The following is a 17,155-nucleotide window of genomic DNA, read 5'->3' as shown; positions in this document are numbered from 1 at the left end:
TATATTTTTCCATACGCAAATTGATGGCCAGTAAAATATAATATTTTTTATTCTGTTTATATATTTATAGTTATATTTATATCTATGTATATATATGATACGGTGTACAAAAGATGTGTGCACTCGAATGACTATTTAATTTTTATTATATCGTCGCAATTGTGTGTGTTTCAGAGAGGAAGTGATGAACTCTTGTCTCAAAGTGGTGCTGTCAATAATGGTGCATCGATGAGTCCTCAACCTCATCACGCGACTGACAACAATAATGATGCAAAAAAGGTAAGTGACGTAAAGAAAAAAAGTCATTTCCGTTTTATCATTTTATTTATTATTTTTCTATTAACTCACGGAGTAAAAAAAATGTATATATAGATGTATGTTTAATATTTTACGTGGGATATAAGCCTTGGACATGGAGTTAGTCAGTTTAAAAGTTGAGACTCGGGAGGTTGTCTCGTTAATCACTTGTTAGAACAGATACACGACCGCTCTGGAATAACCAAAACCGCGTGTCCCTCGAGCTTTCTTCTCGTGACCAGACTCGAAACTCCCAAACCACTAAGCGACTTCAACGCCGTGAGACTTAAACTACTAACTAAAACTTATTCCGTACCGTCTCTTAGCTTTAACCAGTACTCTGAGATCCTCAAGTCCGTTGGCGCTATAAAACTTGGAGCAATCGAATAAATGTCATGTGATAGATCAGAGTTATTTATAATTTATCCATTAGTTCCGTTACAGGAATGTATACTATATATGTCTATATATACATTAAGACAGAAGGAAAATAAATGTAACCTTTTGATGGAAACATCTGTTAAACAGTAATGGATAAGATATCCAGAAAGTTAAGTCAAATACGTTTAAAATGGCTCACTTACAGACATCATTTCAAGCTCTGGATCGATTTTACTCGGGCAACATTACGTTAAATATTTCATGGCTGTCTCTTATTTTACAACTACCAACAAATCATTTTCCGCTGCCAGTTACTCATTTCATCGTTTTTATATTATGCACTTTTAAGATTTATTTTATTATTAATCTTTTAATCCTCGGAAGGTTCAGATCTAGATGAACTTTATTATTGTAGACGCGAAAATAATAAAACTCAAGGCATCGAGGCAGTGATAAATTTATCGTAAAAAAAATTTATAACAAAGTTGTTCAGCTAAAAAAAGTACATGAGCGAAATAATATTTTGATTTTTGCTGAGAAAGTGATCGTCATTCACGAGCGATTTTGCAGTTCTCAAGACTGCTCTGGGCTCTATATACACCTCGCTGACCATTAATTCTTGGGGTCTACAGCCTCGGAGTTGAATAACGATCATTGGAAAAGCTCCAGAGCCCGAGCTTGTCATTTGCCATACAACCGACGGGATATATCGGCCGTTGATCCTGTGCCCAATATTTTTTTCTTCTTCTTCACATTTAAAAATTTATTTATTGCTTCAAATACTCATGAATAAATAAGTAATTAATTGATAGTGATAATAATTGGTATCGATAATTGAAATGATGGAATAAAATAAACGAAATAAAAAGTGCAAGACAGACAATTTTTCAATAAACCTACAAAAGTGCTGGAGAAATCGAAGTAAATGTAGTGAAGCTGATTATAGGTGATCAAATGATTAAGCTTACCCACGGATGAATGGGCTTTGTTGAGTTTTCAAATTCAAAGAGATTAGACGTTCATCTCTTTTCGCAGACCATAAAAGGAGGCCAGATAGTAGGGATGTTCTCCTCATCCTTCTCTTTACTCTTCTTCTACTCCTTCTGTTCCTACTCCTGGTTTCCCCATTATCCGGATTAGTGGCCGCTGATAAAGAATACCAAGTGCCCACGATAGTCGGTGAGCATTCATACGACGTCGACAATAGGATACTGTCAGCCTACTCACGTTTTTTTGACTTAAATCTTGTTGCGGGGATCCAATCGATTCTACTTAGAAATTTACTACTTTCTCGGATATAAAATTAAATCTATACCTCTATTGAGAGACCAGAAACACCAAAAAAATATTTCCTATAATATTTTATAGTAAAAAAAAAAATAATTTTATCAATAGAAAATCGTAAATTGGATCTCTCATTTCTCAGCAAATTGAATATTAAAATAAATTTATTGAGGATAAAAAATATATGAAATATAAGGAGAAAATGTGATTTAATCAAACAACTTTTATAAAGCTGTCGAAATGCAAATTGTTAAACAAGTTTAATAAATTAAATAATCTTTAATCTTTATTAATTTAACTTATATATATACTTGAATACTTATATATGTATATGAAGAGAGAAAATCTACAGTGGATTTTCTCGTTTGATAATCGCTGAAACTAAAGGCCAACAAATTGGGTTATAAGAGAAAAGCCAATAAAGCAATAGATGTCGCGAAATAGACACGACCCGATTTATTCCCATAAGCCAATTATACTCTATCGATTTTATCGTAAAATAAAGAAGTAACTAAAAATAATCAACGAGAACAACTCAATTATTCAGTAGACGTAAATGATCCCCTATCTGATTTCAGCTATCGGCTGCTACGGTCAACGTTTAACTCTAGTCTATTTAAAGAACAAAATCGTCAATGAAAAGATAAAATTTCATTAAACCTTTTTTTTCCACTCCCCTACTCTCTTTTCTTTTATTTGAAATTTAATTTACAACTCTTCGTTGAATCTGCCGTCAATTCGAACTCTCTGCTTTCAATATTGAGTTGTAATTAATCGTAAAACTTAATTTACGGAATTTACAGTTTAATGATTTTGTTTAGAGTTGTTGTTGAGCATTTGTACCTCCATCCATATCTATATACATTCATTCATATATATATTTATAGCAAAACAACCATTTATCCATTTTCAATCAGTTTCATTAAAGTTATCCACTAGCAGAACAATAAAAAAGAAGCCAACAATCCGAACGCAAATATGATTTTGATTGATTACAAACACATCGTAGTGTATTCGACGTATCAATATACCTTTTTTTTATTATTTTTTCCTCAACAAACAGCTAGTCAGCTTATCCATTTAGCGATGCAGTTGCTATAAAAATGATTTATTAACTTTTCCCCAAATATTTGAGTTATATCGATACCTAAAATATGTTCCGCTACAATATCTCACCGTGTATACACTGAAATTCACAAAACTTGGTATCGTCACAACCTCTGCTCACCCACCGAAATAAAAAATGGATAAAAAAACCGAATTTAAATAAAAAGAATTCATTTTTTATAAATAAAATAAATGTGAAACTGATGAATGTAATTTTAAAATCATGACTCTTTATATGCCAAGCAAATAGCTGACAGCCTGGTCAATCAATTATGCGGTGTAATGTCACGTTAGGGTCACTGCTAATCTCCTATCCACCTATACATTTTTAAATAAAAAAGTAAGAATAAAGTGTGTCGGAGTATAAATATAGTCAGTGTAATGTATGAAGCTCGACGGTTATTGATGAAGCACAAGCCTCGAGTCTACTTTCCAGACTCCAGTGTACCCACATGACATGGGAAATGCCAAACAAACTCGGTCTCGTTTGTACGTCCAGGTGTGGGTACATAAAACTCTCACTCAAACTGTATCATGTGGTATATACATATATATAACCATAAATAGAGTTAGGGATGGTGCGTACGTGAACAGAACGTGTGGCTTAGGTGATTAATTGCGCGGTCTTATCTGTCAGTGTATCACTTTCAAGCTCAACTACAGAAAATCCCTCAGCAGTTTATGTAATTCCACTGTATTGTGTGTACATACAATCTGTACACTATCTGTAGTTACATAGACTGACTCAATAACTGCAGTATTAGATTATTATTGTCGGATAGGGTTCATTTTGTCATTTAAACTTACATTCGAAATTACGTTATGTTAGGACCGGTATTAGACACTTGTATTATAAATATATATATATATAGAGGGAACTGCTGGTAGTTATATTGTAGTTTGTAGTTCCCATTGTCCAATTATCCGTGTCTGAAATAATATACGCGTGATATTACCTCACCCGGTTACGGTTATTTGTGATGATATGATGATCGTATCAGAGCCAATGCTTCAGAAGATTATTGTGGCCCGTTAAAGATTTTATAGGTGACACTTAAATCTCGAAATTTGTCCAACTATCTTTGGGGTATAAGTTAACGGAAAGTTTGCATTTTCAGTGCATACTCTACACACATTGTTGTGTCTAGTTATATAATGCGGGATGTATTACTCTGTTCAAACTGCCAAAGAGGACGTAAAACAGTGTTTGTACATCGTGTAAATGTATCTCTGGTATTTGGGATTAAGACGTTAACTGTACATACGAACTGCAATATATATTTTTTTATTTACTTTTGTGTAAATAATTATACGTACGCGGTATTAAGAGTTTAGTATAATAGATAGGAAGAAAAATAAAAGCTGAAAATTTGTAAGTAGATGAAGTAGATGGAGAAGACAAAGAAAAAATAAATAAATGAAGAAAAAGTACCTGGAGAAAAATAAAAGTCATTAAAAAAATGGTAAAAGAAAAATTTTATTCATGAACAATACTATTATATGAGAGATCCAACAATTATACTGTAGTAAAGAATTAAATGGCCGGAGGTGGAATAAAATAGACGGAAAAATAATACTATATTTCTACAACGTTGTAACTTGAAAAAGGTAATTCGATCTCGTGCTTTTTTCTTCCTTATTTATTAATACTTTTTGTTTTTCCTCATTCATAATTACATTTGGTCGGTCTTATAACTTTTTATTTTTTTAACATAACGTTAAATGTCGTATTCATTAGGGAAGTTTTATTAAAGTTCGTTGCATGCGCGTCAGACAGCTGTCTGGAGTTTAAGTATAAAAATAACTTGCCTGAATAATAACAAAGACCGCATTTAATGTAATATTGTTACGTTGAATAAGCTGGTGGTTAGAGAAGAAATAAAAAAGATAAACATTAATTGAATAAATGGATTTGTTGTGTGGCAGAGTAGAGAAGAGTGATGGTTAAAAGAATTGTAGAACGAGCTTACTGGTCATGGTTTGCTGGACGAACTGGAACAAAGTGAGCTGCAATAGTGGCTGGTACTGGTACTGGTACTGGTACTGATGCTGGTGCTGGTGTTGATCCTAGAACTGGTGTTAGTGCCAGTGATGCTGGTACTGGTGCTGTTGCTGGACTTTAACGACGAGTCGGGTAATGCATATTGACGTTTTGCCGATAATTCAAGCGGCACCCTGGTGGGTAAGAGAAGCGAAATACAGCTGAAGCTGAAGCTGGTATAGTGTGGCGGCGGGTTACCAGTGACGCCTATCTACCTCGGGATAAAGACCGCGCAGACGAGGACGACAACCAACGGATGATAGAACACGAGGGTTAAAAAAAAGTCCTTGTTCCAACGGACACTTGAGACACTTTGCTTATCCTACGGATTTGCTACGATAAAGATGAATCAATTGTTTACTTTCACGTTGATACATGACATTAAATTGCCAATATTATTTTTCCTGCTTATTCTTATCCCCGGCCAATTTATTATAGAAAAATTATTTAAATCGTCTATTGACTTCTGTCAAATTTATCGGAAAAAATTGAATTTTTTCATTCATAGCTCAAATTTTTTCGATGCCGATGTTTGAAGTCGTGCGTTTTAGATTTAATTATTATTAATTGATGGAATTTGTTGCTTTAATTGATTTTGATTAAAAATTTTAATAAAATATTTTTATTTTCACCGTATTGTGAAATTAACTATATTTTCAAGCCTCGCGTTCGCGATAAAGTGGAAAAATGTATATATATATATATATATATATATATATATATATATATATATATAGCAGTATACCATACTCGGGCCGCAAAAGAGAACACGTGTCAGTGAATGTACGGGCTGTATAATGACGATTTCGAAACCAGTTAGCAAATAATTTATTATTTACGTTAATTAATATTGAAATAGACGATACGCTTGTTTATTATCGATTCAATGAACTATTTTATAAATAACGCTTGAGCATACGCGCACTCATTTATATTGTATTATTAATTTCATCCAAATATATATTCTAGTTATTTTTAATTTTCATTTTAATAGTAAATTTTTAATTTTTGTTTCTTTTGTTAAAAACAATCGGCACGTCATGAAACACGATTGCACACGTCCGCGCTTTATTTGACCGCGTATGACCAATTGTAAAAATGTATAAAAATATTTTGTTTATTTTATTTCATTTATCAACATTTTTTTTTTTATTTATTTACTTCAATTTTTTTTTCCGTCATATTTTTTATTTTCGCCACTGCCACATACCCCCAAGGGTACGGAGACCAATTAACCGAATGGTTCTCGTTTCGTTACCGTCCGTTCTTTTGATTGTTTACGGCCCGAAAATTGAATCATCGTTCGCTTCGGGTGCGCGAAAACAAAATATTTTTAAAATCTATTTCGGTTGAGGAACAAATGCAATGTACAATTTTTAGATGTTTATTTTTCTATTTCAATACTTTTTATATCCTTTTTTTTTATTTTCACATTTTTATTAAACTTTTTTTATTTCTATCAATGCTTTCGACATTTTGTATAGAGAACAGTAAAAAAAAAAAAAAATATTCCGAGTATCAATCAAAAGATAAATGCAGAAAATATCGCGAATGATAGTTGAATTGAAAAAAAAATTTTTTATTATTTTTATTTAGTTTTTTTTATTACGTACGTGTGAGAAAAAAAAACGTATCGGACTATAGAATAGTCACTCTACTGTACATACACATCTATCGTCGACCGGTACTCGACCATTTCCCCATAATCGATTTTCCACGAATTGCCTCCATTATGAGCAATTATCGACAGGGATGAAAAGGGTTGAATTGACGTAGTAGTATGCGTACACTAGTTCCATTCGCCCTAGTAGTGGCACGGAAGAAGAGACAGCCGGGGAAAGCTGGGGACCACAATCACGAATTGGAGGAAGTACATCGTGATTGCCATTCGAAAAGTGAGAGTGACAGAGTACCATAAAAGCTCGAAAAATATCTCTATCTATCTATCTATTGATCTCTGTCTCTGTCTCTGTCTCTATCTCTACCTCTATGTGCATCTCAATCCCTTCATTTCATGTTGAATTAGATTTATCCAAACATACTCAGCAAGTAAATTAATTCGTAGGTTGATTTGAAACGTTAAACCCTGTAATAACGTAACAAACCTAAATTAATTACTTTTAGTAAAGACTAAAAGAAATATAAATAAATAAATTAATTAACTTATTAAACAAACACACAAATGAACGAACGAACGAACTAAATAAAAAATAACAAAACACCAGTAAATTCGGTGAGCCAGCATCCTGACCTGTTGAGCTCTGTTATAAAGGCTAGTAGTTTATTTTTATTTATTCTTTTTACAAGTCTGCCTACGAGAAATCAGCACGAACAGAAACAAAATACTCGTATAAAAAGTAAAACATGGGTAGAAAAAAATAAAAAAGGGAAACAGGATTAAAAAATGTAGTTAAAAAAAGTAAAAAACGGTTTGATGTACGGCAACGACAATCGATATAGACTGAGTTGATATGGCGAACTATAACTCAGCACTTATCAGATTTTGTCTGTACGTAGTTTACATCCCTTGAGATTAAACTCTTGATGAGTCGTAGACGATACACACTGAGAACCCAGAGAAAAACTATTTCAAGACTATATCCTTGAGCGTTGGTTTTTGTTAAAAATAAAAATGTATAAATAAAAAAACTAAAAACGTAAAGGAAGAAAAAAAAAAGACGATACATAGAAGAGTTCCTAAAGTATGAGGGGAGTCGACTAGATTGAGGCGTGATTGAAAACTTCGCCTGCGGCAGCAAGAGTCGATTGAAATATATAGTCTGCCTAAAAGAAATATATTTGCATAAAAATTTTTTTATTCTATACCATTATTGGATCACGAAAATTGCATTTTAATAAATAATGGATAACTTTACATTTTTATTTTTATTTTCATCGTTATTTTATTTTTTATTCTTTTTGTTTCATGTTCAACAGGCTAAGCTGGACAAGAGTCACAACGGCAAGCCTTCAAAGGTAGTTCACATACGGAATATCGCAAGTGAAGTTTCTGAGTCTGAAATTATCAATTTGGGAATGCCGTTCGGCAGAGTCACCAACGTTCTTGTTCTCAAGGGAAAGAATCAGGTAAACAATCATCATTATTTTTATGTATACTGTAAGAAGGACACTTCAATATATTTCACTTGCTCGTAGATAGAAGCAAATATTTATTAAACAATTAAACATTATTAAACCCGACAACTAATCGTATAATACGGACAGTTAATGATAAGTGATATAATTAGGGTAAGGGTGAGAATAGTTAGATGACGTCACGTTGGGTCCTCTTGGAGGGCCCCGTCGGAATGCCTCTTCTTCGTCCGCTTCAATGTCCATCTCGCCCTTCTCTAGGGGGGGTGAATCTTGTCACAGGCTGGGGGTAGTTCCTGACGTCAGAGGCAATAGGCCTTAAGAGAGTGAAATAGGTGATTTTCAAATGAACCGTTTTCGTAGATAAAGATCCAAATTATTGAATAAAATATTTCATTCGATGCGTAAAGTTACTATTTATCGAATGAAATGCTTCTCATTCGGAAATTTCAGTTTATATCTGAGAACGGCTTATTTGAAATTTCCATTTGCTAATGTAAGTGCAACAAAGACCGTCCCGTTTGTTTAAATGTGTGTAGGAAAGAGCACAGATAGCATATCCTCTTAAGATGCCTACCGTGAAATAGGCTCGGTATTCAGGAAAGAGTAGCTTACAATACACGGAAAGATTGGAACCCGATTGGTTACTGTTCTGTACCCGACTCAGTCAGGTCCCACAGTAGTCAGTGTGGTGCTGCATTTAAATGGTGTATTGCCGTACGATGGACGGTGTGGCTCAATAAGTTATAGATCAAATTGAACGGAATATAGTATAGTGCCGGATAACTCAACTGGTAGAGCACTCGGCGCGATATTGGTCTGGGTCCGATTCCCAGTTCGGGCTATCTATACTTTTCTTAATTTATCTATAAATTGTCTTATTGAGAAGGTTTCCATGTTTAGGTTTCTACTATATTTAAATGCTGCACCACAATCGAGCATTTTTTTCCAGCATCGTACTGAGTCAGGTGCAGTACAGTAACCAATCAGGTTCCAATCTGTTCGTGTACACTGTAAAAAATCGGGAGTAATTTTATTTCAATCCGCATTCACTCCGATTTGAAATTCGGATATTAAAATAAACTCCTCTTCGGAATGAAATTTCACTCCGAGGAATTAAATAAATAAACAGTCATCCACTCCGGATTTAATCTGCGTTCACTCCGCAAATACCCGAAGAAACACATAAGCCACGAGGAATCAATGATCGGTAGATAGTTGTCTGTAGATTTCTGAAAATAAGTATCTTTTATATCTAAACGGGACTAGAATCGAATGTGTACGCACGGGTACTCACTATTGTGATGCATCACCAGAAACAATCGAATCATCCGACCACACAGCAATCGAATGACCAACCACCGTTTACCCATTATCTCGGTGAGCTTCAGTTCGCTTTGGAAAGCAGCTGCGGTCTGAAAAGGAAGAGAGAATTCGCGACAAAGGCGACCACAATATCGACACCAGAGTCAACCAATAATCGCGGGCTCATTCCTTCCTACACCAGTAATGGTAACCGTGTTGATAGTTTCCTCCAAACATATATATGTAAATACATATATATTTATATCACTAAATAATCAATTACTGTCCTTTTATTAATTTAATTCTCGGCGTAAAATATTTTTAAACAGAACTTTTATTGAGCACGAAATCCCTCTATTTTATAATTCAAATATTTATTATTCATATTTTTCATCCGTTAACGATCCATTAAAATAATTAATTAATAATAATTATCAAAAACAACAAATATTTGGGTTTGAATTTATCGAATTAAATTATACTTTTATTTTGATACATATTGTTTATTTTATTTATATAGCTTTGATTAATATAGTTTTCATTAACATACACATATATATACATACATATTTATATATAAAATTCAAAAGACAATACACCCTCTAAATAATTGAACGAATGCTTTTAACATGAAAACATTTGTTAATTGATCCTAGATATATATATATATATATATATAAATACATACATATACACACCTAGTGTAATTTGTTGGAAAATTTAACGAATGAATGCGACCACCGGAGTAATTTAATTTTTGCTGTGGTACACACTGCATTATTTCCTGCATCGGTATTTATATTTTTCCTCCTCTCTCGGCATCGTTATCGCGTATTGCCATGTAATTACTTGTTAATTATTAACTGCCCGAGCGTTATTAATGGTTTATTGAATATAAAAATCTAATTAATAACAAACATACCTAACATATCACAAATTGTTGTTTATAAAATAATTTCCATATCGCATACATAATATATTATATTTATATTTATTATTGATAACGATATTAATTATTAATTTCCCTGTTTATCATTATCAACATCATTATTATTATTTTGAATGATAATATTATCAGTCGAATTAGTTGTTTTTTTTTTTTAAATTATTTAAGTTGGAATAACATTTTTTACCCGTCAGTCCACTCGTGTTAGCGCGATATCGAGCACACGTAATATTCGATACAGTGTCAATAAACAGCATTAATATATTCGTATGCGATCGAATCGCAAATAAGCCTGGGTTTTGTTTATGCTGGCCTGGATTAAAATAATGCACCGATGCCCGCTATTCACCGCACTGAGCCAGATGAAGAGATTTACCTCGCGGAAATTACGCGCGCATTAGCGTCGGAAGCGCAGCGGGGGTTAAACACAAAGGGGGTGAGTGTGTGTGTGTGTGTCTATATATGTGCGCTGGAGGTTTTAGTTGGGAATATTTCGTTGTGAGGAGGTCACAGGGTCCGCGCACGGTAATATTCGGGTCGTCGGGGTTGTTATGAGAGAGAAAGACCGCAAGAGTCCTGTTTATATATATATAGTCTGTATCGTATATGTGTATTATGTACATATGTATATTTATATACATAGACATTATCTGTATTCTGTCTTTCTCTGGCATGTAACCATCGATATACATAACTGTTGACCGGCCAAATCGTGCAACCGAGAATACGACCCGTATATTCCTGATGGAAATTTTACGAACCATGAGAGCGTGCGGTTGGCTCGCCACCCGTTTAACTTTTCTACTTGCTATTGTTTTTCTCTCGTTCGATTTTTACTTTATTTTATTTTTTTTTTATCTATTTTCCACGGCAGTACAAACAATGATCGTTAATTACGGATCATTTACTCTGGCCTAGTGAACCCTGTCGTTAATTGCTTTAATCACCGTTTGTATTTGCTAATTACTGTTTTATCACCCACTTATTTCTTTATAGAATCTCCAAATTATTTTTTTAAATTATGTGTACCCACATATATTTTATTATTCACTCATGAAAATATTTAAAAATAAATTGAATAATTAAACGATAAATTTGTCGGTATAGAAAATACGCATTTTTAATAAATTCATAGAATCAATTTTCGGATAAATATTTAAATCATCCTGATGAAATTTAATGCAGAATTTTTTTATTTTATTTTAAACAAATATTCAAATACATGGAATTTAATATTCACAATTACAAATATTTACATGAGCAACGTATTCAAAATTAAAATAGTTAAATTAAATATTTAATATATATATGTAATTATAGTAGATTCGGTCAGGTTTAAAAACAGGAATATATAACTCAATCGTCTAATAATTCGGGTTAATGTATCGTCGGCTAATTTATCAGCTGGATGTAAACAGTTGGTACGTAACTCGCGGCAATCGAGTTTCGCGGTGGTAATATTGCTTGTTCTATACAGTATAGCTGTATATATCCACATATATACATCCATATATTTGTATACATATTCATGTAGATGTTGGAGTCGAGGAGAGACAGCGAAATGAGACAACTGACCCCCTAAGGGTAATTTCACTATATTTGCTTTGATTTCAAGTTTCAGCCAAGTTACTCAGACGTTTATATACATCAAGCTCCTTTTCATATACTCCACTCCCTCACTAACTTACTAACTCTCTCTATCTGCCTCTATCTCTTTCGTCCCATTCTCATCTTGTGTCGGTGGGTATCGTCTTTAGTTGTACATTTGAATGGCATTTCTCGAGGTAAATCGAGCCCCGGCATTCACTGAAATTCTAACATAGTTTGTCAGTTAATCCGCAAACGACAAATCATAGACAACATTACCACTCCATATAACTTTCCATTAACAAATAAAATATTTATATACATGCGCGTCCTTTTAAAATTATTAAATTAAATTAATTAGACCCAGTACTCGTCTGCTATATAAATTAACAGAATTAACTCATCTTAACAATTTAAAAACAGGTAAATTATCCGAGTTCTTTATAATGTATCACAGAGATTACGTGTTTAATACTCAAAGAAATTTTTTTCATTAATTAGTTAATTAATTAAGCGTCAAAGGACAAAGGCGTGTGTTGCCGGGGCTTGGCTTGCTGCTGCTACTCTGCTGTTGAGGACATTCACTCTCTCTTCCTCTCTCTGTTACTCACTCACTCACTCTACGTTAAGGGGGACGTCAAGTGTCGATGAAACGAGTGGATAGCGTCTAGTACACTAATCTCCCAACTGCGTGATATACAGACTCGTGATATTAATATTTTAAATTCAATTAAAACTTTTCACTCCCCTTAGGAATTGGCAAGAAATAAGGACGAGTTAATTAATGCTCAGTAGCTCATTTTTTTCGGCTTTCATTTACTTTATTTCATCTCAATTAACACTTTTCATACTTTATTCCTTCGCTCCGGTTTTATATTAAAACATCCACACATTTTTTTATATTAAAAAACTTTACCGTAAGCCTCAACTATTTAACGTAAATAATCGATATTCGCTAATTATTTTCCTATATAATTTTTTTTTTACTATTAATACATTGTTGTGGTATTAATTTTATTATTTTTAGTTATTGGTCATTGCGGGGTTTTATTATCTACTCAAACTTTATTTAACTTAAAATTTCACGCCGCCTGTTTATATTTTATACTCCCAGCAATCTTTTAACTCATAAAATTTAAACCTTAAAGCCGTAAAAAAAAATATTTTATTTGTTATTTTATTTTTTATCGCCGGAAATTCAATTTTACAAAATACTTCAATCAACTAAATACCTTTTATATCGTTTGTTTAATATAAATAAAATTTTTATACTGTTTCAATTTGACGTTAGCAAAAAAAAGGGTCGATGTGTTTTTCTAAATTTTTTTTCTCGACCCAACGATGATGAGTTTTAGTTAATAACGGTTACATTTCTGTTGACACACGCAGTCTATTCTAAAATTTACACGCGAGGTCTGCGGGTGCATTTATAAATTTTTTTCGTCATCGTAAACTCATCCATCCGGTTCGTCCGTCCGTTCGTTCGTTCGTCCGTCTGTCCAAACGACGATACACGTATGAATTTTGCAGCGAACTTCACTCTCGAGTGCGTAATAACGGCAATTCGATGAAAACTCAACATCATACCACTGTGCCCGATATTTTTTATCTTTTTTTACCTACGGTCATATCATATGTCACACAGTATGTATCATATCATATATAACACTGAGTTCGTTGAGGGGATAAAGGTACAGAACATAAAGTGGTTAAGGGAAAAAAATTTCTACATATTTATTTCACTCGGGGAAATGAAAAAATGAAATTAAAAATATTTTAGTGATTAAAGTTGACCGGAATAAATGCTCTGTGCTGTAAATAAGATTTAATAAACCAAAATAATAATAATTATTATTATAACAAAAGAGTATTCATCAAACAAATGGTATTAATTACTCACGTAAGATCGTGTGCTCTAGCTAACCGACTATGTTACACATTTTAATCGCTTAATGCAGCGCAAGCACGACGGAAAGAGCATGTTCGTGACCCGTAACGATAAAATTTAAACCCATTCTCGTGGTTGTTTATCCTCTTCTTGTATTCGTGATGTCCTGGTGAGGGTGTGCAACACACCTGGAGTTTACGACGTGTCACACGGCTGGACGTCGGTGCCTTACGTAGGATCCAACATCGGGCAATCTATAAAACATACAAACGCACACATGTTCCTCACATACATAAGCACAAAGCTGCTTTCTGCTTCGTTTGTTGTCCTCAGTGACGTGACGTAACGAGACCAGACACGGGCAGACGAAATGAGATCTGTCGAATTTAAAATCCTTTGCTATACTAAAGGATACAGAGATATAAAAAAAAGAGAAAAACAATACAGAGAAAGAAAAAAAAAATAAGATAAAAGAGCAAGTCAAGCACATGAGACTTCTGACTTTCCGCTTTACCTCATGCAAATTTATCGTATTTCACGGCGGTTGCGTCTCTTTTTCAGTCGCACATACTGCCTCGTGTTTCACAGCTAAATCATTACTTTTAGCATGCCAGAAGTATCAGATTCTCAGTGTATTTATTCTCTCTATTTTTATTTTTTATATTTTATTTTTTATTCACCCATTTTTTATTCCAATGCACTCACACTTGGCATTACGGCGGGAGCAATGCCATCTGAATGCATTTCCGGCTGGTGTATCGAGCGAGGCTGCCTTTTTCCAACACTATCGCCGCTACCCTTCCACCAATCCTCATCTACACCTTCTCCAGGTTCGACCCAATAGGTCCGCATACACCCACACACATATACACACATCTTCTCCAACATATTTTATATTGCGTTCTCTCTATTTTGGCGGGATCAGTAAAAAGAACGAGTTGACGAGCAGTGGGTCAACTATCTCACTTACTCAGTGTACTTACTACCATCCATACTTATTCTTTCTCGCTTTTCGGTCCTTCCATTTCGCATATATGCCCAGAGTCGAATTGAAAACCTCTCGAGTCTTCTCTCGGCCTCTCATTTCCACACAACTGGCTGCTTCTAAAACTCCCGCTGGCATTCCCGCTGCCATGCTGCTCTTGGCCTCCACACAGAACTCGATCGCGATCAACGTATATAGAAACGTGAACAAGTTGAAAGGAAAAAAGATCGCCCGGTACGGAACGAATAACGTCAAACCTATACGAGCTTATTCAACCATGAATGCGCCCACCCCTACCTTTGGCTATTGAATTTTTTCTGTTTTACTTGGTTTTCAATTTTTTAATTCCTTCCCTTTCTCACATTCAGTTATCCCATTTTTTTTCTACAATGTCATTATTATTATTATTATTATTATTATTATTTCCATATAAAATTTACTAGCTTGTGTATATATGTACCTGAAGTTTGGAACGTTTTTGACGCAACGAAAATGAAAATAATTCACGAAATTTGTGTCTAAAGGCGAATTTAGGGGTACACAGAAAAAACAGATATCTTGAGTCAAGAAAATATTTTTGAAGACAAACGTTTTCGGGAACCAAGTCAAGATTTTCTTGAGCCAAGAGAATTCGTCTTGGTTGGAGAAGATTTCTACTTTATCTGAGAAAATTTAGGTCTCCAAAAAAATTTTCTTGAATCAAGAATATTTACCTTCAGTCGAGAATTTTTTTTTGTGTGTAGTTGGGGGTGGCCTGTCATTTTCGGGTGACGTGTAAAACATTTACGAAATCTACATCCATTAGATTTTTTACTTTTCATTTCTTTTTTCTTATTTTTGTTCTGCGAAAAACGTTCTGATCTTCAGGTACACGTGTATACACCAGTAGTAAATTTTATCGGAAACTCGTGATAAATCCAGCGGCTGCTACAAGATACGCAATCGCCCGATATCTTTCTTATCTCGAGCCGCGGATTTCTTGTTTAAAACCGGACTGAGGCTTAAACTTTTTCATCACTATCAGCATTAGCGGATTGAGAGCCGGTCGGTGGCGGAGTTGTATGAGTGGCTCACTGTTAAAGTAAAATGTAAATTTTTGAAAAGGACGTTTTTCGGATTATGGCCGTGTGCAAGAAAACTCCCGAGAGAGTTTCCTCCTCGGGAGCTTTTCGAACCGTAATAAGCCCTCCGGCTTATTCGGGGTAAAGTATAAATTAATTAATTCCAGACTACAGTGAGCTGTTCACATTCTGGTTGTATATTATTCACACGTTAAATATAAACTATACAAAGTTTTATTGTAATGTGAAGTATGGTTCACAAAATAGATTGTTAATCATGTTATTCATTCTTCAGTCTGACTATTGTGTTTTTATTCCACTAAACAAAACAGAATAAATAAATTTATAAAACAGTATAGAAAAAAAAATACACACACTCGAGAGTAATGTAAAAACTTTAAATGAAAAAGTTTACAAAGAAAATTCGGTACAGCAAATATTTTCTTTTGTGTTTTTACAATCAATTATATCAACAGCAAGAGAGAGACAGACGATAGGTATATTGAGTTAAAAATAACCAAAGGATCGAAGTGAATTTTTATGACTTTTTATTTCATTTTATTTACTCAAACAGACAGTAGTCCAACGAGACTACACTTTTACGCTGTAAAACTACCGCGCAATATATTTGTAGCCAGCCCATACATATGTGAATGTATGTTGAATGTGTACTCGGAATATTTTTGTTCAGCAGCATCGAGTTCACGTAAAAGTTGTGGAAACGACTACCGGTAAACTCAACAGTGAAAAGAGGCTTTTCATTACATACGCCCTCGTCCTCGACATTCCCTTTTTATCATTAATATTTTTAGTAACTCTTTGTTTGTTTAAAAAACATATTAAATCACCGACCAATAAGAAAAAAAACAAAATTAATTATTTCATACCAGCAGTATTGGAATATGTAAATATTGAAGCGATAGTTTGAGTATACTTATGCATATTTAGATCAATTCGTACAAAATTTATAAATATACATGTGGATATAATAAGTATGAATCAGTTATTGAGTGAAATGTTTTTAAACAAAGGCCTCGTACATACAGTAAATATATAATATTATAGTAGCGGCAAAACTATAATAAACACCCGAGAATTTCGGTATGCACAATATCTCGGTGGTGTTTTCCAAACGAACCTATTCTCTAGCAACTAATCCGCTTTTCTCTCTGGCGTATTA

General features: G+C 33.8%; 1 protein-coding gene across 5 annotated transcripts in view; it reads left to right on the top strand.

The window, feature by feature from the left end:
- LOC130663777 (polypyrimidine tract-binding protein 2) overlaps nucleotides 1–17,155 on the top strand; it is a 142,689-nt gene that overhangs the window by 94,373 nt on the left and 31,161 nt on the right. For all 5 annotated transcript variants that reach the window (XM_057463223.1, XM_057463225.1, XM_057463221.1 and 2 more), the window contains exons 3-4: nucleotides 175–279; nucleotides 8,048–8,197. In XM_057463223.1, coding sequence (XP_057319206.1) covers nucleotides 175–279; nucleotides 8,048–8,197 — 255 coding nt within the window. The remainder of the gene's footprint in view (nucleotides 1–174; nucleotides 280–8,047; nucleotides 8,198–17,155) is intronic.

The sequence above is a fragment of the Microplitis mediator genome, chromosome 2, assembly GCF_029852145.1.
Source record: "Microplitis mediator isolate UGA2020A chromosome 2, iyMicMedi2.1, whole genome shotgun sequence".
Classification (NCBI taxonomy): domain Eukaryota; kingdom Metazoa; phylum Arthropoda; class Insecta; order Hymenoptera; family Braconidae; genus Microplitis; species Microplitis mediator.
Note: the sequence above shows the minus strand (reverse complement) of the source record. Positions and strands in the feature narration are given on the sequence as shown.